General features: G+C 32.8%; 1 protein-coding gene across 1 annotated transcript; it reads right to left on the bottom strand.

The window, feature by feature from the left end:
- Positions 1 to 17,514: 17,514 nt before the first annotated feature.
- On the bottom strand, positions 17,515 to 20,486 carry LOC110620688. The gene is made up of 5 exons (XM_021764509.2): positions 19,812 to 20,486; positions 19,191 to 19,729; positions 18,933 to 19,115; positions 18,637 to 18,838; positions 17,515 to 18,423 (listed from the first exon to the last, which is right to left on the bottom strand). Exons 1-5 carry the CDS (start codon positions 20,344 to 20,346, stop codon positions 17,705 to 17,707), a joined length of 2,178 nt encoding a protein of 725 aa, XP_021620201.1. The 5' UTR covers positions 20,347 to 20,486; the 3' UTR covers positions 17,515 to 17,704.
- Positions 20,487 to 24,744: the final 4,258 nt, after the last annotated feature.

The raw sequence follows: 24,744 nt of genomic DNA, 5'->3' as shown, positions 1-24,744 counted from the left end.
TGCAATGGGCTTGGCCCAACTTATAGCAGTTTTGTTCGTTTGCTTGATCAAAGTGATGCTACAATCGACTTTGACGAATTACATGCTCGTTTATTGACTGAAGAACGCAGATTAAAGAAAGACGAGAAAGTTGCTGTTGTGGCTCCATCAGCCCAGTTTTCGCAAAGTCAGTACAATGCCCGAGGGAGAGGGCGAGGCCGAGGACGTGGTCGTGGTAGGCACTCCTCCGGCAGAGGTTATTATTCTGAAAATTCTGGCAGAGGGTATTCTTCGAATAATTATCCATTCTCTTACAATAATTATTCGAACCAATACTCTTTTGGTAATAGTCGTGGACAACAATCTTATGGAGGTTTGAATTCACTTCCTCAAGACAATTCCAATCTTCAATGTTATAATTGTAATGGTTTTGGCCATGTGGCTCGCATATGTCCTTCTCCCAAAACTGATAATGGCAGTTCCAAGAATCAAGTTCGGCCAGCAGCCAATATGGCGTCTAACCGTGTGCACCCTTCAGCTCCGTGGTTAATGGACAGTGGTACTACACATCATCTGACCAATGATTTGGATAACCTAGCAATTCACTCTGAATATACTGGTCCCGAGGAAGTCGCTTTAGGTAATGGTTCCAAACTCCCAATTTCTCATGTTGGTCATTCCTCCATTAATGTTTCTCATCGCAAGTTTAATCTACGTGATATTCTTTGTGTTCCTAATGCCATTCAAAATCTTTTGTCAGTTTATTCCTTTTGTGTTTCTAACCGTGTATCTGTCGAATTTTTCCCTGACTTTTTTGATAGAAAGGATTTGGTAACGAGGGAAATTCTACACAAAGGACCGAGTAAAGGGGGGCTTTATCCATTATCCGCCACAACACTCAACAATATTCAAGCCCATGCTGCGTCTCTTACTACATGGCATGCTCGTTTAGGACATGCCAATTTTCCTACCATTCGGAAGGCAGTCGAGTCAAGTTTAATTTCGTCATCTATGTTACCTAAATCTTTATGTTCTGCTTGTTCAATGTCTAAGAGTCATAAGCTTCCTTTTGTTAATTCTGAATTTAAGGCAAAAGCACCTTTGGAGTTAATTTGTTCTGACTTATGGGGCCCAACTCCGATTTCTTCGGCTGACAATTTCAGATATTATGTTATTTTTTATGATCATTATTCCAAGTATACTTGGATTTATTTTTTGCAACATAAATCTGAAGTTCTATCAATATTCCAGCAATTTCGCATAATAGTGGAAAAATACTTTGATCGTTCTATTAAGATGTTTCAGGCAGACTGGGGTGGCGAATTTCAAGCATTGACAAGTTATCTTCGTGATAATGGTATATCTCAGAGAATCTCTTGTCCATACACACCGGAGCAAAATGGATGCGCTGAGAGAAAGCATCGACATATTGTTGAAACAGGAAGAGCTCTCCTCGCTCATTCCGGCGTACCACACAAATATTGGACAAATGCTTTTGCTACTGTCGTTTATACCATAAACCGGTTGCCTACACCACATCTTAATCACAAATCACCCTTTGAGATACTTTTTCATGTTCGGCCAAACTTCAAAAGTCTTAGAGTTTTTGGTTGTTTGTGTTACCCTTGGTTACGTCCATATACCAAAAATAAATTAGAACCCTGTTCTACACCTTGTGTTTTTCTTGGCTATAGTAGACAACATAAAGGTTACATTTGTCTTGATATGTCTTCTTCCAAATTCTTTATCTCACGTCACGTTGTCTTTGATGAACAGGTTTTCCCATTCATTGGTCAATCAGCAACTCGTACCACTGTCCCTTCACCGTCAGCTTCTGCACCGGTTTTTTTCCTTACCTACGGCTGCTATTCAAGAGCGGGTTCAATACCCAATTCAGGAGGTACTTCCCAATGGTACGGATTTCCATTTGGCTGCCCATTCACAACCGCCTACATCGTCTCAAGAAACTGCCGAGACTTCCCTAGCAGCCGAATCTAGTCCTCCACCTCTACAATTGGTTGAGTCACTACCTGTTGGTCTTGTCGAAGCTGCCTCTCCTGAACCAGTTACTACCCGACGCCATCATATGGTCACCAGAATTCAAACTGGGAACCTTAAACCGAGACAACCTTTCTCCTTGGCTGTTTCGGTTGATTCTACCTCAACACCAACTACTTTCACTCAAGCAAGCAAGGACTCTAGATGGCGATTGGCAATGCAAGAGGAGTATAATGCACTCATTTCGAATGGTACTTGGCAACTTGTTCCACCAACTCCAACTCACAATGTCATTGGGTGCAAGTGGGTTTATCGCACCAAGTTAAAAACCGATGGTTCAGTTGATCGGTACAAAGCACGCTTAGTAGCAAAGGGTTACCATCAGAGGCCTGGAATTGATTTTGATGACACCTACAGCCCGGTTGTCAAGCCATCTACCATTCGATTGATGTTAGCTTTGGCTCTACAACATGACTGGTTTGTTGACCAAATGGATATTTCTAACGCTTTTCTTCATGGCAATCTCGACGAAGATGTCTTTATGATCCAACCACAAGGCTTCATTGATCCTCATAAGCCGAATCATGTTTGTCATCTAAAGCGTTCTTTATATGGTTTAAAACAATCTCCACGTATGTGGAATCAACGATTGACTGATGCTTTGCTTCACTTCGGGTTCAAGGGCTCCAAAACCGATACCTCTCTTTTTTTCTATACGGCTGGATCCTCAAAATTATTTTGCCTTGTCTACGTGGATGACATTTTAATCATTGGTAATAATCACTCCTTGGCCGAATCCTTACTATCCAATCTTAAGCAGCAGTTTGCAATCAAGCCAATGGGACGCCTCTCCTATTTTTTGGGCATACAAGCAACATGGAATAAGAATGGTTTGTACTTGAATCAAAAGAAGTATATTTCATATTTACTCCATCGAACGCAAATGGCAGAATGTAGCCCGGTCAATACTCCATCAAATGCTAAAGCCAAGCTCTCCTTAACAAGTGGTGCTCCATTCCATGATCAAACCTTATATCGAAGTGTTGTAGGAGCACTTCAATATCTTACTTTCACACGTCCAGACCTCGCTTACTCGGTGAACAAGGTAGCCCAATTTATGCATTCTCCTACCACTGAACATTGGATGGCAGTAAAGCGGATTCTGCGCTATGTGAAAGCTACATCAGAGTTTGGCCTCTTCTTTTCGAAAAGTACTCAACCAATTCTTCAAGGATATTGTGATGCAGATTGGGGTGGTTCTATTGATGACAGAAAATCCACCACAGGTTTCGCCGTCTACTTCGGCAAGTCATTGATTTCATGGGTTTCCCGAAAACAAAAGTCTGTATCTCGGTCCTCCACCGAAGCCGAGTATCGAGCCATTGCTTCAGTAGCTTCTGAAATGGTATGGTTAAAGTCATTACTAAATGAAGTTGGAATTTCATTATCCACTGCACCAATCATCTGGAGTGATAACTTAAGTGCCACCTATATGACTGCTAATCCGATTTTCCATTCAAGAACAAAGCATATGGAGATAGATTTTCATTTTGTTAGAGATTTGGTCAAAAACAAGCACCTCTTTGTTCGTTACATTGGGACTGATCATCAAATTGCTGATGTACTGACTAAACCACTACCAAAATCTCGTTTTCAATTCTTTCGAGACAAGATGTACCTTGCTGCCCCTCCGGTACAGCTTGCGGGGGCGTGATAAGGATTAGGATTGAGACTATACTGATAAGTGATAAGGATTAGGATTGAGACTATACTGATAAGGATTAGGATTCTATTTTCCTAATTTGTATAGATTTCAGTTTCCTAGTTTGTATAGATTTCAAATACTTGTTAACCAAGTCACACTTGTATGTATAAATACCTATTCTGTAATCAATAAAGATATCTCTGATTGCCCAGTGTATTAGTTTGAACATAAGTCATGGTCAATGTAAAATTTATAGTGTTCAAATTTATAATTTCTTGATCTCTAAGTAGACTGATAAAACGAAATGATATTGATCACATTATCAATTCATTTGAGCACGACTATACATTTCTCAGTCTCACTTATTGAGGGGCCTAAAAGATATCTCTCTCAAAGAGAGGACAAATTATATCTTGATTGTTCAATATCCTCTACATAATTTCTATTATGTTCAATTATAACCTTTATAATTATCCGATTAAAGACAATGTTTGGTTATGTCAAAATATAACAGTCCTTATATTGGAAACTATGACAATCTAAAGTCAAATGATTAAAACATAACTATCTTAAGATTCACTTATGACAATAAGCCATATATTGATATCAATATGGGTCCATTCAATACTTTATTCTCTAACAAGTATCTATGATTATTGATTTATATCAACATATACATAATCACCTCATGATTATCAATCAATAATCATACTAGTCATATTTTATTATTATCATTATAATAATAAGTAACCATAGATATTAATAATTATTATGTAACGTGTAAACAAATAATAATGATAATAAAACATCTTTTATTGATAAACAAAATGACATACAAAAAGTCTAAGATAATGACCTAGGGCAAATACACTAACATTCTCATTATCCCATATTTCCTAAATGTAGTTATTATCTCATAAGCGTTGAATTAATCGATGCTAACTCGAGTTGTCATGATTTGGAACTTTACGGACTGAATAATTTATTACTATGACAGCTCCAATGCACTTCAAATTGTTGAAAATTATTGTCCCCTCATGCATGCATCAATTCCTCCCTCAAGAAAATTCATCCTCGAATCTGCAATCATATAGATAAGAAAAGGATCGATGTACACATACCTATCTTCAGGCTTGTGATCTTGAGGAATAATCTCAGAAGTAACTTGAGTGTCATGTCTTTCATCTATTGAAGGATCTTGTACTTCAACTGCTTGGATTTCTTCAGCAGAATAATCCTCGAATATAATCTCGAATCTTCATCATGTTTGGTCTCAATTACGATTTCTTCCTCAAAAGATTTCTCCTCATATATGATTGAAACCTCTTCATTATTATCAAGTTGTGGCGGTAATTGAGATTGCTGACATGGAACCCTATCGATTAAGTCCAAGAACTCTATGACAAGATGAAGTAGCTCCAAGGTTCAACAATAAAATCCCCTCTATGGCATCTAATGTAAAGGACAACAAGAACACCGATAATTGAGGATTGGAGAAATAAGACAAATGTCACAATTGAATTGGTTAGTTCACCTTAATTCTTTATGCAATTGGAAGAATGTAATCTCACAATTTTACAATAATAAAAGCACGCAAGTAGTATGAATTGTTCTGAATTTTTTAATAAAAAGTTTCCCCACACAAATGATGGCTTGAATTTATATAGAGAAACTAAACCTAACCCTAAAAGACTAAGGATAAACTAAACCTTAAAGTGCCAAACAAGACTGGGCGAAATTAATAAACTATAGCAAAGGGGACAGCACACTAAGGCTCAAACTAGGCCCAAAACATTAAACTAACCTATGAAGTATGGCCCATCAATCAAATAGCCCATACTCCTTACACAATATCTAAACTAAATAAAGCAATAAAGGATAGATTATGGACAATAACAAATAAGCCCACAAATGCCAAACTAGGCAGCAACATCTTCAATGCACACCTCAAGCAATGAGAATAGCTCAGGTGTGCCTTCAAGCTCCACATAGCACTTGTTGAATGCAAGTTCATTAAGTTTTTATGTAACTTATTCTTGAATGAATAAGGACATGGGCACCCCAAACTTCTTTACACGGCTCCTTGTGATAGGTTCATTATGGAGCACTAATGGATCTTCCCTGCTCCATTAGGCTCAATGAATGAGTGATGGCTGATCCATATCATTCTCCCCTTCCTCAAAAATATTTTCCCCAAGTTTGCATCATAGTCAAATGTAATTCTCATGTCATAAGCCTTGAGTTAAGTGATTGAAACTTGATTTGTTATGATTTGGAGCTTTACAGATTGAATAATTTACTACAATGATAGTTTCAATGCAATTCAAATTGTTGAAAATTATTGCAACCCTTATGCACACATCACGGAGCTCTAAAAAAATTTGCCAACTAAGGACATATTTGATATTCTCCAACCTCAAAATGATCACTCGCAAGTTCTTATGCTAAAATCATTTGTGAAAGTGCCCCAAATGATGATAAATGTTTATCTTTACAAAAGTGGATCCTGGAATTCAGGAAAAAATTTGCCAACTGAGGGCATATTTGATATTCTCAAATCTCAAAATGGTCACTCGCTAGTTTCTATGCTTAAATTATTTGTAAAAGCGCCTCAAATGACGATAAATATTGACCTTTACAGAAGTGGGTCCTGGAGTTCTGGAAAAACTTTGCTAACTAATGGCATATTTGATATTCTTCAATTCCAAAATGGTCACTCGCAAGTTTTTATGCACAAATTATTTGTAAAATTGCCCCAAATGATGATGAATATTTTCCTTTAAAAAAATGGGTCCAAAAACTTCGGAACCAGTTTCCCATCTAAGGACATATTTGACATTAATTAACTCCAAAATGGTCACTGGCAAGTTTTTTGATACGGATCCAATAGTGCGAATTTATAATAGTGTGAAACAACTGTATATCATTCAAATGGGTCTAAAAGGAGTTCAAAATCATATTCATGATCCAAATACACTTGGAGCGTGCTTTAATTTATATGGGATATAATTGGTGCAACACTTGCAATTGTGGGCTTAAGAAGTATAATCAAGACGATAGATCAGCGATCACTCATTCATAGAGCTCAAGGGAGCATGGGAGATCCATTGGCACTCCCTAGTGGACATATCACAAGGAGTCATGCAAAGAATGGGCAACCATATCCTTATTCATTCAAGAACAAGTTACATAAGAGCTTAATGAACTTGCTTTCAACAAGTGCTATGTTGAGCTTGAAGGCACACCTAAGCTACTCTCATTGCTTGAGGTGTGTGTTGAAGATGTTGCTGCCTAGTTTGACATTTGTGAGCTCGTTTGTTACTGCCCATAATCTATCCTTTATTTCTTTATTTAGTTTAGATATTGAGTAAGGGGTATGGGCTATTTGATTGATGGGTCATACTTTATAAGTTAGTTTATTTTCATTTAGGCTTGTTTAACTAGATAGTTTGATGTTTTGGGTCCTGAATTGGGCCTTAGTGTGCCACCCCCTTTACTATGGGCTTTTAATTCGGCTAGTTTTGTTTGGAACTTTAGGGTTTAGTTTATTCTTAGTCTTTTAGGGTTAAGTTTAGTTTTCTCTATATAAACTCTAGCCGTCTTTTGCATGGGAGAACTTTTTATCAAAATTCAGAACTATTCATGCTATTTGCATGCCTTTATTGTTGTGTGAGTGTGAGATTGCATCCTTCCAATTGCATCAAGAATCAAGGTAAACTGATCAATTCAATTGTGACATTTGTCTTGTTTCTCTAATCCTTAATTATTGGTGTTCTTACTGTCCTTTGTGTTAGTTGCCATAGAGGGGATTTTATTATTGATCTTTGGAGTTATTCCATCTTGTCATAGAGTTTTTGGACTTGATCCATACAAAGGAAAGCTTAAAGTGTATTTGGATCATATGAATATGATTTTGAACTCCTTTTAGACCCATTTAAATGATATAAGGTTACTCCACACTATTGTTGCAAATGTGCCCTATTGGATCCGTATCAAATCGTAGCATACACTCTTCTACAGGTTACGCTCCATTTGAAATTATTTATGGTTCTAATTCACTGACTGTTTTGGATCTTGTTCCTTTGCCTTTACATGAGCTTACTAGTTTAAATGGAGATAAAAATGTAGAATTAGTGAAGACCTTACATGAGAGGGCTCGGACTAGCATAAAGAAAAAGAACAAGATGTATGTAGATAGGGCAAATTGAAGGAGGAAGAAAGTGGTGTTTGCTCTTGGAGATTGGATTTGGGTGCACTTCAGAAAGGAGGAGTTTCCCAACCAAAGGAAGAACAAGCTTAATGCATGTGGGGATGGTCCTTTTCAAGTCTCGGAATGCATCAGTGACAATGCCTACAAGGTAGACTTGCTTAGTGACTATGGTGTTTCAGCTACTTTCAGTGCACAACACAATTTCAGATTGCGTAATGCATGTATGGCTGAATTGCACTTAACTCAATTTTATTATTTTGGTATTTTAGTATTTTGTGGGATTTATTTTAAATTAATTTGGTTGAAATTAGAATTCAATTCGTGCAGCCTATTTAGAAAAGAGATTTCTCCAAGTCAATTTAAGAAAAAGATTTTTAATGTAATTTAGGTTTGACTATTTGACTAGATACCCTTACTATATTATAATTACACCTTCCTACATTAGAATTAAAGTTTAGAGGCTATAAAAATACCTTTAAGGTGGCAGCCAAGAAATTAATCAACAGAGATGATTTTATGAATAATACTTTGGTTCTTCTCCATTGTTTAGAAACTTATTAAGATTCAACCTTTTAGCGTTCTAATATGGGTTTTCTCTATACTTAGTTAACTTATCAAGAATTTTTTTATGGCGTTCTCAAGCTGGAATCGCTTGATTATCTTTGTTTCTAATTGCAATTGTTGATTAGGAGTGCGATAGAGCAACATCTAGAAATTATCTAAGCCTTGTTCGTTGTCAAGTGTGTATTCCAGGTTCTTGATCATGAGTTGATCCTAGGTTCCATATCAGTTAGTATCAAAGTACGGTGATAGATAAATTCTATTTATATATGTTTATCTATTTCATAAATTTTATTTTTATTTTTGTTTAATTTTAGTTTTATCACACTATTTCAGTTTGCAAAAAAAAGAGAGAAAAATAAAAGTTTTATTTCAGTTGTGTGAGATTTTAAAAAAAAAAAGCATAGCGTATAGAAGATATAAGAAATTCCATCCAAGGAATTAATCAGAGATCTTTAAATTCTTAAGTGAAAATTGTGATATGATAAAAGCGCAAACAAAGAATTCTAAGAAGAAGCGAAAGTCTTAGAGAATCTTTACTACAATAGCAAAAACAATCTCAATTATCACCACAACATGTTGATAATGAAGAGGTTTCAACCATATTTGAGAAGAAATCTTTTGAGAAAAAAATCATAATTGAGACCAAATATGATGAAGAGGATTGTTCTGTTTAAGAAATCGATGCAGTTGATATAAAAGCTCCTTCAATAGATCGAAGCCGCAACATCAAGTTGCTTGTGAGATTGTTGCTAAAGAACACAAGCACGAAGATGAGTATATGTACACCGATCCTTTTCTTACTATTATACTTATTGATTCAGAGACGAATCTTCTTAAGGAGGGAGAAGTTAATGTGTGCATAAGGGGGGCAATAATTTTCAATAATTTGAATTTCATTGGAATTGTCATAGTAATAAAGTATTCAATTTGCAAACCTCTAAATCATGACAGATCAAGTTACTATTGCTTAACTCAAGACTTACGAGATGACAATTATATTTAGAAAATATGGGATAGTGAGAAAACAAGCCATAATCTCTTCAATACATGTGGACGCGCAACACAATTTCAAATCGTGTAATGCATGTATGGTCGAATTGCATTTAGACCAATTTTGTTATTTTGGTATTTTAATATTTTTTGAAATTTGTTTAAATTAATTTAGCCTAAATTAGAAGTCAATTCGTTTAGCCATTTAGAAAGAAGATTTCTCTAAGACAATTTAGGAAAATGATATTTAATATAATCTAGGTTTGACTATTTGACTAGGTACCCTTTCTATATTGTAATTACACCTTCCTACACTAGAATTAGGGTTTAGAGACTATAAAAGCACCCTTAATGTGGCATCCATGAAATTAATCAACAGAGATAATTTTATGAATAATATTTTGGTTCTTCACCATTGTTTAGCAACTTATCAAGGTTCAACCTTGTGGCGTTTTAATATGGGTTTTTTCCATACTTAGTTAACTTATCAAGAATTGCTTATGGCGTTCTCAAGCTGGAATCACTTGATTATCTTTCTTTCTAATCATAATTATTGATTAGGGTTATGGTAGAGCAACCTCTAAAATTTACCTAAGCCTCGTTCATTGTCAAGTGTGAGTTTAAGGTTTTTTTTATCACAAGTTGATTCTGGTTTTCGCATCACTCCGAGACCTAATTCTGTAAAGGTAAACATTTATCGTCATTTGTGGCACTTTCGTAAATGATTTCAGCATAAAAACTTGCAAGTCACTATTTTGGAATTTGATAACATAAAAAATATCCTTAGTGGGAAAACTTGTTCTAGAACTCTGAGATCCACTTTTATAAAGATAAACATTTATCTTCATTTGTGGCACTTCCATAAATGATTTGTGCGTAAAAAATTGTGAGTGACCACGTCAAAGATAAAATAGAAGAAAGAACCACAGGTTTAACGCCAGCCAACACAAGCAAAAAGGATCTAAGAGGATGATGGAGAAAATCAGCAAGCATTTCCTTTTAGCACCACCATCACGTATGAGCGGCTAAGCCCATCAGGCTACACAACTAGGTACTCATCAGATCTAGAAAAAGAAGAGGAGCAAACTAACATAGATCCTTGAATCCAACATGTAGAAGGAGATTTGATGAAAATTCAATGAAGAATAAGGTGCATACAAGATCAAAGACACCTAGCCAACAGAGGAAGAACCAAATCTAAGAAACATTAAGACAGATTAAACAAAATCCTATCAAATAACTATAAATCTGTCTAGCAAAAACAACAACTAAAGCAAATATATATATAGCCCCACCTACAGGTGGGAAGAGATAGACCCACTCTCTAAGGAAGGAAGGCCTTTCGAACAGGGAAAACTAAGAAATCAACAAGTAAGGAGCCTGTAGCCTCAACAAAAGAAAAGAAACAAGAGGGAGAAACTCTCTTTAGAAAGTCTAGGGAGAGGAGCTCATGTCCAAGCTTATTATACTAATTTCAAGTTGTTTTTTACAATTTTTTAACATATATTATAATATAATATTTGAATTTATTATATTGAGCACAACTTCAACTTACAACTTTTATCCTTTTTTTAAAATAAAAAATTTTGCAAGAATTCAATTCAATTCTTTTTTATTAATTTTCTTATTTGAAATGGAAGAATTCATTTCATTTTTATTTATAAAATTTTTATTTTTTTAACATACAAAATTTTCATTTTCAAATAGTGGCAAATGCAGAAATTTAAGCCAGGGAATCCAATTTAAAAAAGTGATAAAAACATAAAACACATAAAAGAATTATATATTCAGAAGATTTTTTTTTATGAAAGTTCATAAAATAATATAATTAAACTATAATGATTCTTATCTATTGTTCATTGATTAAAATTTAAATTTATCTAACCTATTACTTATTGATGTTGCTGAAAAGAAATTGATGATGTGGCCGGAATGGGGCTGTACTGTAATTGGTCCAACGAAGTTTTACTGTGATTGGTCCACCTGCAAGATAGAGAATATGAGGTAGTTGGCACCTATGACAACCACTCCGACGCTCAAGTCAGTAAGTTGAAGAGAAGAGTGAGTATAATATTTAGAACTCAGGAGTTATTGTGTGAGAGAATATGTACCTTTACCTCTGTGATCATTCCCCTTTTATACTGTAAGAAGATGATGATAAATATAGTATTTTCTGATAATCCGGCAATGATGTGGCTAACTCGTTGGTAGGAGATTTTCACCGGCTAATTGGTCGAGAATCCCGTGATCGCAGGCATAAAGGGGATCTGTTGTATTATAACTGTTTAATGATAACTTTCTTATGGAGACTCGCCCTAAAGTTGAGAGGGCAAGTCTGTCCAAACTAAGGCAGACCTGTCCTGAAGCTTTCGGATCTTTTTTTCTATAGGTGGGACCACATATAGGTTTATCAGATTCTTACCACGTGATCGTGTCTTATGTGGACTGCTCACTACCTATTTTAGGCGAGTCTCATATAGCATCACTTATTAAATTTATATTTTCTAGATTTAAATTTTATTTTTCAAAATTTGAATAGCCCATGAAATTTATGAAATAATCTAACATTACTCGTAAAACACTTTTATTTCTAAAATATTAAAATTTATTATTTCTAAATTTAAATAGTTTAACATATAATTTAATCACATAAATAAATTTGCAACTAAATTATCACTTCTTAGAATATATTTGGTATAAGGTTAACAAAATAAGGTTAATATGGTTAATGGTGTATTCTTAGTAATGATTAATCCTTAAAAAAAATTTTCTTTATGTTTGGTTTAATATTGAAAATAAGGTTAACTATTAACCTATTAACTTTCTCATATTTGGTATAATAAAATGAGAAATAAAATAAGTTAAGAGATTAAAACTGAACTTATTTAACCTAATATAATCCACTCTGAATTGCATTAGGAGAGATGGTGCAATGAATATGAGCTCATTATGCAGAATATGTGCTCATTAAGGGTGATATATTAATCCAGTGTAAATTTTAACCCAAAACTCATCATAGCTGATCAAAATCAAGTATTACCTCATAATATATAACTCTCATCTAACCCCATACAAAATGCATTCTTAATAATAAAAATGGTGTGTAAAATTAAATTAGTTAATGAGTGAATAACTTTTAAAAAAAAATCTTACTATTTCTAGTATTGAAATTTTGAGAATGAGAGGTAAATTTTTTGAATTAAAAAATAATAGAAAACATGAGGGACTAAATAGTATAATATATATAGCTAAAATTATATGAACTGAATAGTATAAATATTAAAACCCACTAAAATTTTATTTAATAAATGGACTAAAGAGTTTGATTTTATAAAGTACAAAATAATTTAATTAGGTAATTTTAAAATAAGAACTAATTAATAAATTTTCTAAATATATAGGAACCTAATCATAATTTTTCTTGCTTTATGTAGAGCTACCTAAATACTCCTAATTTAAAGATTTTCAAGGGGCTCTAATCATAATTTTTCTTGTTTTAAGTAGTGCTTTCTTTTTCAGATCAGAAAAAATTTCTTTATCAAAATAATTACACTTGCCTTTTTGTGCATCAGTGTTATTGACAAATTTGGTAAATGATCCCAAATAGTTGATCCTGGATTCGTGCTTTTCCTTTTTATTTTGGATGTAGTTTCTCCGGCTTCAGTTTAGCTTGAAGCAATTGGAGGTACATTATTTGCTACTCTTTGTTGTGCCTTTGCCATCTTTAAATAAAGATTGTGCGGTATAAATTGAATATATAAATACTTAAACCAAAATTAAAAAATGACAAATCATAAAACACAAGCAAGAGTGCTCACTTGCAACTATATAGTATATACTGTATGGTGCTCAATTGCGTCAATAATTCAATTCGCATAATATTTAAAAAATATGATCGTAGTATGTAGAGAGGAAAAAAGATTCACAACACTAAGAAATCCTAAAACTGACTAGTATTGGGCGCAAAGAATAAAGGCCATCTCTTACAATCTTACTCAACATAATAAGAGGGCTTAGGTTTACCTTAAACATTTCAAATCATGTAATGCTCAAATCATGTAATGCTTAAACAAGATAATTGGTACCAAAACATTACTAAACACAATAAGAGGGCTTAGGTGTAATGAGACACTGGTTGACATGCCAACTAAAACTAATTCAGTGTCAATTCTTTGCATAGTTATCTCAATTACATTGTATCAGATACCAATTATAATATTTCTACAAAAGCAATTATTTTGTTTAATAATGCTTCAACCATGCCACATTTGAAAAAAAAAACTAAAAAAAGATAGTTAAAAAAGATAATTGAGCATGTAATCATGTTATTTTGTATTTGCATCAAATTGAATGAATTGCATTATGCCAATAGTTAACTGACTATATGTATCACCTCATGCAGCCTAACATGGCTTAGTTATCAAACTTAGAAATAACTTCATTAATACATAAGTGAGGAAGAGAGCATGCTCTACTCTCTAATATTGATAAAATCTAACTATCAGGCTTTCATTTTTATATGATAGAGAACCTAGAAACACAAGTTGTTCATCTCCTTACTAATTATCTCTATTTTTATGTGATATAATTTTGATTCGACGCTTTTGGTACTGGTATAGAGCTTATTTCCCAAAATTTCAAATAAAACTTGAAATTAAATTTCTTTGCAACTAAATTAAGTGATAAAATTTACTTAAGAGGTTGAGACAAAGTAGTAGATGAGCAGGCGACTCTATTGTGGACTGGTCGTTGATTGAGGAGACCCAAAAAATTGAGAGACCGAGTGAGGCAAAGAGTTGGCTGGGAGTGACAAAGACTGGTTGCGGCTTGGTGAGATGAGAGTGACTATGGATGGGGAAAGGAAGGATCGACAACCAATGCAACTCATGATAGAGAAAGGATTGATTAGCTACAGAGATGAGAGTGACTATGGAGGAGGAAGGAAGGATCGACGGTCAATGCGAATTGCAAGAGAGAGGATTGACTGGCTACAACAATCGACATGACAAGAGTGACTATGGATGGAGGAAGGAAGGACTAGCAACTGACTTGACTCGTGAGAGAGAGAGGATTAATTGGTTGCGGCAACCGGCAAGACGAGAGTGACTATACATGGAGGAAGGAAGAACTGACGAGAGTGACTATACATGGAGGAAGGAAGAACTGACGGCCGACGCGACTCGCGAGAGAGGATTGACTGAACTGAACTGAACTTTGTTTGAAGACTAAAGTGAACATAACCTAAATAACTTAGCCTAAATATAAAAATCAAAACACATCGTTTAAAGATGAGTTCAATCGATTTAGTTCAATCGAAATATTTCTCCTCTAAAATCAAATCAAATCGACCAAACAAAAATTCTTCAAAACTAAAATTGAATCGAATTGATTTTACTTTAAAATCGAACCAAATTCTAAAATTAAATTGGTTTGGTCAATTTTTTTAATTCAGACCCAATAGTGCTCACTTCTAATCACCACTGCCAGTTATAAAGACAATTTAGTCTATAATAAATTACATTTGAATTTTATTTGGGAATCAAATCAAATCGAATTAATTATTTATTCAAGCAACTCAAGTGTTAGATTTGTGACACATAATCCTAGTAGATACTCATTCCTAATTAGAGTGGGAGACTTATTTCTCAATGTGTAGAGGCCTAAATAGAGTATATCTCTTATTTATAGTGTTATCCTAAACTGAATGAGATTTCTAATTAAATTAGAAGTTAAAGAGTCTAACATTATAAGTACGAGTAAGATAGAGAGGCTTTTGCTTATTGTGGATATGGGCTTTTACCCAATTGAAAAGAAGGGCTTTTACTTGTTGTGGAGATAGACTTTTGCTCAATTAAGGAGAAGAGCTTTACCTATTGTAGAGATTAGTTTTTACTTAGTGTAGTACAATTTCATGAAGGAAAAGAGAGGTTTCGACCTAAGATGAAAATAGTCTTCACCCATGTAGTTAAAGACACCCTGTGTGGTGTATATAAAGTTATAGTAAATATATTAAATTATTCCTAGAGTAGAATGAAAAGAACTAACTAATATATTTAATATGAGCAGTTTAGTAAGGGATAATTTTGGGTATAAATGGGTTGATGAGTAGATAACTTAAACATATAATTGATGATTTTATTGAGGATAATGGAAGATAAATGCATATGGATGTAACTCTATATTGAGAGAGTGAATCATATTAAAATTTTATATTTTGCTTTTATTATTTACATGTACCTGTCACAATAAATTCATATCAGAGCTAAGGTTTATAATGTGCAATATGTCAAGTATAAAATTTGAGATTTTGAAGGAACAAATATTTGAAGGTTTTAATCTCATGCATGAAGATTTGAAGGGTTCAATCTCAAGTACGAAGATTTGATTTTGAATGGGTTTAAGTTTAAGTATGAAGATTTGTTAATTGAATATGTTATAATTGATGAATTTTGAGTTAAGGCGGAGATTGTTAGATCTAAAATTCATAATCATATTTTTTCTTAATTAGAATAGAAGATCTATTTTTCAATATGTGGAGGTCTGAAGATAGTATATCCTTTATTTATATGGTATTCATAAACTAAATGTAATTTCTAATTATATAAGTTAGAACCGAAGAGTTTAATATTAAAAATAGAAATATAATAAAGAGATTATTTAACTTTTATATGTGGTAGTGAGAGACTTATGCCCATTGTGGTGAGAGCCTTTTGCCCAGTATAATATAGTATCATAGAGAAAAAAGAGAGAGATTTTTGTTTAAAGTGGAGAAGAGATGAGTATTTACTCATGCAGCTCAATACGCTCTTTGTGGTATATACTGAAGTTATAGTAAACATATGAAAAAAGTCTAAATCATTCTTGAATATTTTATCAAAGTCTAAATAAGCCCAGTTGAATCAATTTTAGTCAAATAAATATCTAAACTTTATTTTCAAGTCCAAATAAATTCTTACTTAATATAATATTTTTTTTAATAGTAAATATTTCTTTTATAATTTGAAATATTAATAATTTAATGTTTTAATTAACACAAAAATTAAAATATATATATATATATATATATATATATACAAATAGTAATTAATTTTTAAAATTATAGAAAAAAAATTTTATCATTAAAAAATAATATCTTATCATTAAAAAAATTATTACATTATAACTTATTTAGCTTTAAATGTAAAGTTTATGGATTTTTATTTGTTCAAAAAGATTGAATTGAGTTTATTTGGATTTGATTGAAAGTTTATCGGTTGATTTAAACCTTTTTCTGTAAATATAATAAATTATTTCTAAAGAAAAATGAGAGATATTAACTAATATATTCAAAGTCTATTATAAGTAATAATTCTAAGTATAATTGAGTTGATGGATAAATTAATCTTCTAATTTTATTTAGAATAATAAAATATAGCTTTATATTAAGATAATGAACCATATCAAAATTTTGTATTTTATTTTTATTTTTGTATGTAATTATTACAACAAATCATATAAATTGGTTTTAATGGCCTGAATTTGAATGGTTTTGATTCAGTTATTTGAATCTTAATCTCCTTGGAATCATGAATTCCGTAAAAATTTAATTTAATTGATTTTTTTTCTAATAGATCTCTTGTTTGAATTGAAAATTTTTAATTTTTTTATTTAAAAAAATCATTTTAAAAAGAAGTCAAAATTTTGCAATAATTATTTTAAATTATCTTTCTTATGAAATGAATAATACCAAATGAAAGAAATAAATTACTGGTTATAAAATAACACCTTACACATTTATATCTTACAATACATAGAATATCAATAATGTTTTAATTTTAAAATTTTTTAATTGGGCCTAAACTGAAACTAAATTGAAACTGCATCAAATTAGAATAATTTTAAAACTAAAACCAATTAGAAACTGCATCATTTCTAATTAATTTTTTTTTTTTAAAAATACAGATAATAAGTTATTGCAGATGAATTCTTCATAATTTGTTTATAAACTATAATTTAAAAGAGGACACACACATCAAGATATATGATATATTGATGATAAATTTAAAGAGTTTTCAAGACAAGACATTAAGACAGGCATTCTAAAGAAATTGGATTATGAAATAAAAGCCTACTAAAATACAATGTGTAGTGGAACCCATGGTTCTACATTTATTGGAACATAATGTGAAATCACACTAAATGAAAACAAGCTACGTTGATAGCACACATACAAATTCTTTCTAAAACCTAGTTTCTCGTACACCTTGGATTTATGATAATCAACAACATCGTTTTGGGATGCAAAGGTGGCCAGTCATATGCCAACCTTCACCTCCATCAGGATGTATATAAGGGCATGATGGAGTGTAGTCATCCTTTAAAAGCAAATTCCACGTCGCATTTGGATCCTTTGTAGCGAACATGGTCCAAGTGGGTGTAGAATTCTCATATCTGCTATGTGTAATGCGATTAAATTTCTTCACATCTATGTTTTTCTTTTTATTATTTGTGTTTATGTCATCTGGTAGATCGACGGTGAATATGTCTCCGTAAGGTCTCACTGAATGTAGGAAAAGAGGTAATGAAATTGGATCAACAGACACTGCAGCGAGATCTGAAGTTACAACGATACTCTTTCCATCCGGACTAAAGAAAGGATGGTTTACATGCCCTGCAATATCATCGCCACTTATTATTATTCTTTTAACTGTTCGATCATTTGCCTTCACGAGAAATACTGCAAAGTATCCTGGATCAAGCTTGTTGTCTTTTTTCGGTGCATTTTTAGGCTTATCACGAGTTGATGAGAATACTATCCAATCTCCAGTTGGAGACCACTGGCAATGTGTGTCCGTCCAAGCCCCATCTGTTAGCCTTGATATTTTGTCTTTGCCATCTCCGAATTCTCCTACTTCTGCATCCTCCATTATATATAGATTTTTGTGTTTCTCATCTCCCCCTTGATGGTCTCTTGTAGATCGAAAAACTAATTTATTCCCTATAACAATTTTCAATCCATTCGTAAAAATAATTTTTTTATCATAAATAAATAAATAAATTTATATTATTTTAGTTTAATTATTCGACCTTTGAATCATTTATCCAAAAGATATATATATATATATATATATATATATATAGCAAGTTGCAATTCACCATGAAAGACTAATTAGAAAGCTAGAAAAGACCCATTAGAAAGTTAGTTAGTTACCGTCTGGACTGGTGGATGGAAAGGCATTATTAAATCCTCTTGTGAGCTTTCGACGCTGCCGTGCACCACTAGATACATTGGGGATAGCGAAGATATCCAACGTCTTGTCAGCATCAAAAGAAGGTCCCATGCATACATATAGTATATCTTTTTCTGGATTTTGATTCCAAACTGGTGAGAAGATGTTATCTGGTCCTCTTGTCTATGAAAATAAAACTAATCATCGCCTTTATATCCATATAAATATCATTGATTTTGGATTATATATATATATATATATTAAAGGATTTCTATACCTCGTATACAACGCGCAATCCTTGGCTATCGGCTAACCATACAGATTTGAACTCATTATCAACGAATGCGAGCTTGGAGCCATCCTTGGAAAATGTTGGAAAGACACCCGACACCCTGAAAAGTCCTACATCCGCATGTGGAGAATGGAGCTTGTGGAAAGTTCTTGGGATATCGTCTCCATGCTAAGCAAACAATAATATTAAATCAGACATGTATTGCTAAAATTTAAGAGAATTCATTAGTTAAATTTTACATACCTTGAGATGGTCGCTTTTGCAACGATGATAACCTATGCGCTTCTCTCCATCTATGATAAAGGGGTTGAAGTGGTCAGCCTTTGGCCTGGTCATTTGAGTGATTTTTATGGATTGATTTGGTGCAGTTGAATCGAAAATCTCAATATGTCGATATTGATCTTCTTCTCGGACGTCAGTGAATTTTGATTTCTTACGTATAGTTGCCACTGCCACTTTGGTTTCATTGATGGCCGCCGGAGTTACTGCATCCATCCCGTCCGGGGTTAAACGGACTGTTTCACCGCTGCTAATATCGAATCGGAACACACCCCAAAAATCTCCAACCTTTCGATGGAAAAATATGATGTTGTCACTTCCCCATGTTGGCCACCCACCATCTGTTATAACTCTCTTGCGATCCAAGGGCGGCTTCTCTACATTCATCACATAAATGTCGGTCTGTAGATTTTCAATCTCGCCATTCCAATCCTTTCCCTGAAATGACGCCACTGCGATCTTTCTTCCAGATGGCGACACAGAAGGACTTAGGTCACTTACCCCTGTTGATGAGAAAATCAAATTTCACTTCAGCATTTAAAGCATGATATGAGCACTAATAGAGAAATTAATAGCAAAATGAACCTGGTGGAGTGAGGCGTTCAGTTTTCCCGGTTTTAAGATTGGTTTTGTAAACGACAGTCCACGGCTGACGACGTTCTTTTGCAGGGTCCTTGGTGGTGATATAGACAAGAGAATGATCGATAGTACGATTACCGTCCTTATAACCACCGCCAATGCAACCACTATCTTCCAATCGAACATCACTGAATGTGCCATACACATCAGCGAAACTAAAGACTTTAACTTTGTCAGTGAAGCGAAGAGCTATGTGAAGCGTCTCGAGGTTGTTGTCTCTTTCAGAGACGAAAACCAAACCAGAGACCCGACCTGAATCAACATCAGATTCGTTGGCTTCGGAAGCCAATTTTGGGCGCTTGATAATTGCTTTGAGAGCTTCTGGTTGAATGACTCGGCAGTTATAGTTATTGGACAATCCGTCAGTCATGTGTAGCTCGTCATGCCTCCCCGTTGGTGGAACTGAACAAGAGTAAATGTCCAGAGGCACCGGTGGCTTATAGCTTGCGAAGAAGGCAATGCTACCTCTCTTCTCTGCCATGCTCTCTACTTGTCAATCTGCAGAGATTGTTAATTCAGTTTTTAGTCTTGTGATTACAAGCATCCCAGATCTTTACTTATATACAGCTGGGGCACATTAGAGAAGGGAGACACAGACAAGTTGATCATGTGAACATACCTGAGACATCTTGTAATAAGATATCTAGAGTCTTATGTGAGATGGCAAATGCGTTCTCTAATCGGTGACATCAACCGAGGTTGTTAGGAATTATTTATTGAATTATTGAAATAATAGAGGCGGTAAATAAGGAATTGTAACGTGACATGATGAGGTGCACGTTAACTTGAGAGACGATTTCATGGCTACGTCTTTTTATATTTGGATGTTGTTAGGTACGCCAAAAATAATAATAATATTCTTAATATCTTTTTATAAAAAAAACATGCAAATTCTAAAAAAATCTTTTAGTTATTGAAAATTGACTCAGATCTAAAATATAAAAGTATTAAAGAAATATTAATTATAAATTTATAATTGACTTATTGAAATAATAGAGGTGGGTGAATAGGAAGTCATTTTAATAAATTATCTGAATTCTAATATATTTTTATTTTTCAAGTTGGAGTTAGGTTATGTGGATGAGGTACACCTTGACTCTTGAGATGATATCTGATTTTTTATTAAAAAAAAAAAGGAGAGAGAAAAGACTTTTGAGCTTAAGCATAAAACATCTTTAATTTGTCTTCATCTAAATAAATTTAATTTTCTTTTCTAGAACATGTAATTACATGTAAATGCCAAAAATCATATAATTGTCAAGGAAATTTACTATAAGCTCTGTGAAAATTTTAACAAATTTATTACTTCATTTTTATAATTTTTCAACTTAATTATAATATCCCTTAATATTTTAAGATTCAACTATTTAATATTTTAAGATTCAACTATTTAGTCTTGTTATATATATTCGATAAATGTCGTTTTTAATTTAGTCTCTAACTTTTTAAACAAATTACTATAAGGTCCTTTAGATTTTATTATAATAAATTATTTAATTCTGTGGCTAATAAAAATACTGATAGAACATTTAAATAATTAAATTTTAAAATTATAAAAGATATTTTTATTGGACAAAAATTATAAAAATTAAAATCTCATTTATTTATGAAAAATAATTTGTATTTAAAAAATATTTTTTATATAAAATATTCTCTATATAAAATAAAAAATATTTTTTAATGAGATAATTTATTTTTTAAAAAATTTATTATTTAATTTTTTAATATTATTATTATTAATAAGTGAATTCATTTATTTTAAAAAGTATATTAAATCATTCTTATCTTTTTTTTTCTATCAGTTAAATAATCATTCAATATTTTTCTATTAAAAATAAATAAATAATAAATAATTTAAAAATCAATTCTACTCTAAATAACCTCCTTCTTATTTTTCTCTCTTCTTTTTCCTTTCAACGCATGCGATTCTTTTTTTAGCTTAAACTTGTGGGAAATGAAATTTATAAAGGGAAATTTATAATTTAGTTCCTAAATTTTATTATTATTAACAAGTCAGTATCTCGATTTTCAGAAACGTATTAAAATGTTCTTACATAATCAAACCGTTAACAAATTAGTTCTTTCATCCACCGTAGCCCTCTTTTTCTGTTAAAAATAAGATGAAAAGGAGAGAGAATATTTTAAAATTCAATTTTACACTCTTCAATCCCTATTTAAACATGCATTTTCGATTGAAAGGATCCATTCTATCTTTAACATCAATCAAGTACCGAAAGGATCCCACCTCCTTTCATAATAGTTGACGATCAAGCACCTAAAGGATCCATTCTATCTTCGTGAGAATGTCTGACATCAGTAGATCGATGGGAAGCTGGGATGGTGGTTACATAAATGTGAATTGCTATTGCGGGAAAAGAGCAGGGTTCGCATATCTGAATTTGTTAGTAATCTAAACAAGTTGTATTATTACTATCGAAATAACAAATGTGGGTCATTTCTTGGGTGGTGCATTCCAACAAATATTAACTCTCCAACATCAAACAGTAAAGTTGAAGGGTTAGAGGTATTCAAGGCCAACTTATTAAGGATGATTGCAGAGACTAAAGAAAAGTTGATGAAGATTAATGAAGAGACCAAAAAATTACATGTAAAGCTGCAGAAGATTAAAGTTAGTTTGAACCAGATGAAGAAACGTATGATAATTATGTTGTTACTGTTGATAGTATTTGTTGTAAAAACACCATAAAAAGTTGTTTAAAAGCACTGTATAAAGCTGCAGAAGATAGAAGTTATTTTGAACCAGATTACAGTATGTTCTTTATGTATGAATGTATGAATGAATTCTGTACTGTTTTTCTAAATTAGATTAGTAAAATTTTAGCATATTAGTTTCTTATAAGTGAATGATTAAAATGAATGATCAAACAATTGTAATGATTCAAAACTGGAGGACTTAATAGTTTCGGAATTGAATATATAAGGACTGAAAAATTGAAAACTTTAAAACTTAAAGGACTGAGAAATTTTGAATATTTAAATAGATGGATTAAAAAGTTGTAAAATTAAAAAAAATAGAAGAGTGATAATGTTACATTTATTCAACTGTAACTTAATATCAAGTACAAACAAATATTATAAATGCAAAATGAGTAAATTTGGAGTTGAGCAAATGAAATTAAAAGCATAATTTCATTAATATATCCTTTTTGTTCAAATATGTATTACAGAATCAGACTTGATCATTAATGTCATACATCTATTACTACCATTTTAATGATCAAGTAAGGCCAATATCTGTAGTACTGTACCAATATATATGATAAACTCCCTCAAAAAAAGAATCTGTGCACATATTTACAATATTCCCAAATAAGGCTCAATCCAATGGCCCAAAATACATATTCAATCAAAATGTACAAACTATATCCCATCAACTAATAACATACTCAAAAAGATCATTTGATATTTCAAAGGCTCCTTTAGATAGTTGGTCCACTACTTGATCCCACTTGGTTAGTATTAATCACTCTTGAATTCCCTGCACCTGATGCAGTATTATGTTTTCTCTTCTTTTGACTTACAGCCATATTTGCCTGCAATTAGAAAAATACATAAAAGTTAAAAAAGTTAAAATAGATTCATTATATACAAGCAAACAAAGGTATAGTTACCCTAACAGAAGCATATTAACAAGTTCTCTTATTGTGACCTGTTTGTAAGCACCTAGCACAAGTGACAATTGTTGTCCTCCTTCCTCTAGCCGGTGGTTCACTCTCATCTCTCTTTCTAGCCTTCCTTGGCCTTCCTGTTACCTCCTCAAAGGAGGTGCAGCATTGATGGTTGTTCATTATTAGGTTCAAGATCAGTTTGAGGAATAGGATATATGGCATCTGTATAAACTCTTGAATAGCACTGCACAGTGTAATATTCATAGCAAAACTCTTCAATATTACCCCTAACATATGCAATTGCTCTAGCAGCATGTTTTCATGGTAAACCACTTATATCCCACCATCCACAACTGCATGTCCTTTTAGCTAAACTTACAGCAAACCTATATGAACCCTCATAAACCTCATACTCTTGATTTCTACCAGGGAGCAACTTAAGAAACCTATTGCTAGTAATGATTTTATTCAATACTTTCTTTGTTCTTGGTGTAACTATCCCTTCCTAAGTTTGAGCTTTAGCAAATCTTTTATGCACCATAACCATACATTTCTGCCTAATAGATTCAATAATATTGATAATAGGCAAACCTCTCATTTTCACTATCCATGCATTGAATGATTCAGTCATATTGTTAGTGTAATTGTCACACTTAGCTTTAGGCCAAAATGCATGTCTACTCCATTGACTGAAGGGTATGTTGATCAACTAGTCATATGGCTTTTGATCTCGCTTGGCCTTCAAATTCTTCATGTGAAGCCAAAACTCATAAGATTGAGTACTCTTTGCAGCATTTCAAAAATCATCTTTGAGAATAAGTCCAGGGAACTCTTCCTTAAATAAATTCATGTATAAATGCCTACAACAAACTCTATGAGATGCATTGGGGAATATATTTTTGACCGCATCAACAAGTCCCTACAACAATAAAAAAAAATAGTTAGTAACTTAAATCAATAGCATATAATTCAATATGCTAAATTAAAAAAAAATGAATATTAATTCATACCTTATGCCTATCTGACATAATAGTTAAAGGCCTATCATCAGTTCCTCCACCAATGCAAGAGTAAAGATTCTCTAGGAAAAATGTCCAGCTATCACCACATTCTGATTCAACTATAGAAAATACAAGAGGTAGCACACCTCTATTTCCATCTAGTATAACTGCAACTAGGAAAATCTCTCCATATGGACCCTTTAAGTGACAACCATCTAATCCTATAAAGGGTCTGCAACCATTCTTAAA

The sequence above is a fragment of the Manihot esculenta genome, chromosome 8 (genome assembly GCF_001659605.2).
Source record: "Manihot esculenta cultivar AM560-2 chromosome 8, M.esculenta_v8, whole genome shotgun sequence".
In the NCBI taxonomy this organism is placed as follows: Eukaryota; Viridiplantae; Streptophyta; class Magnoliopsida; order Malpighiales; family Euphorbiaceae; genus Manihot; species Manihot esculenta.
Note: the sequence above shows the minus strand (reverse complement) of the source record. Positions and strands in the feature narration are given on the sequence as shown.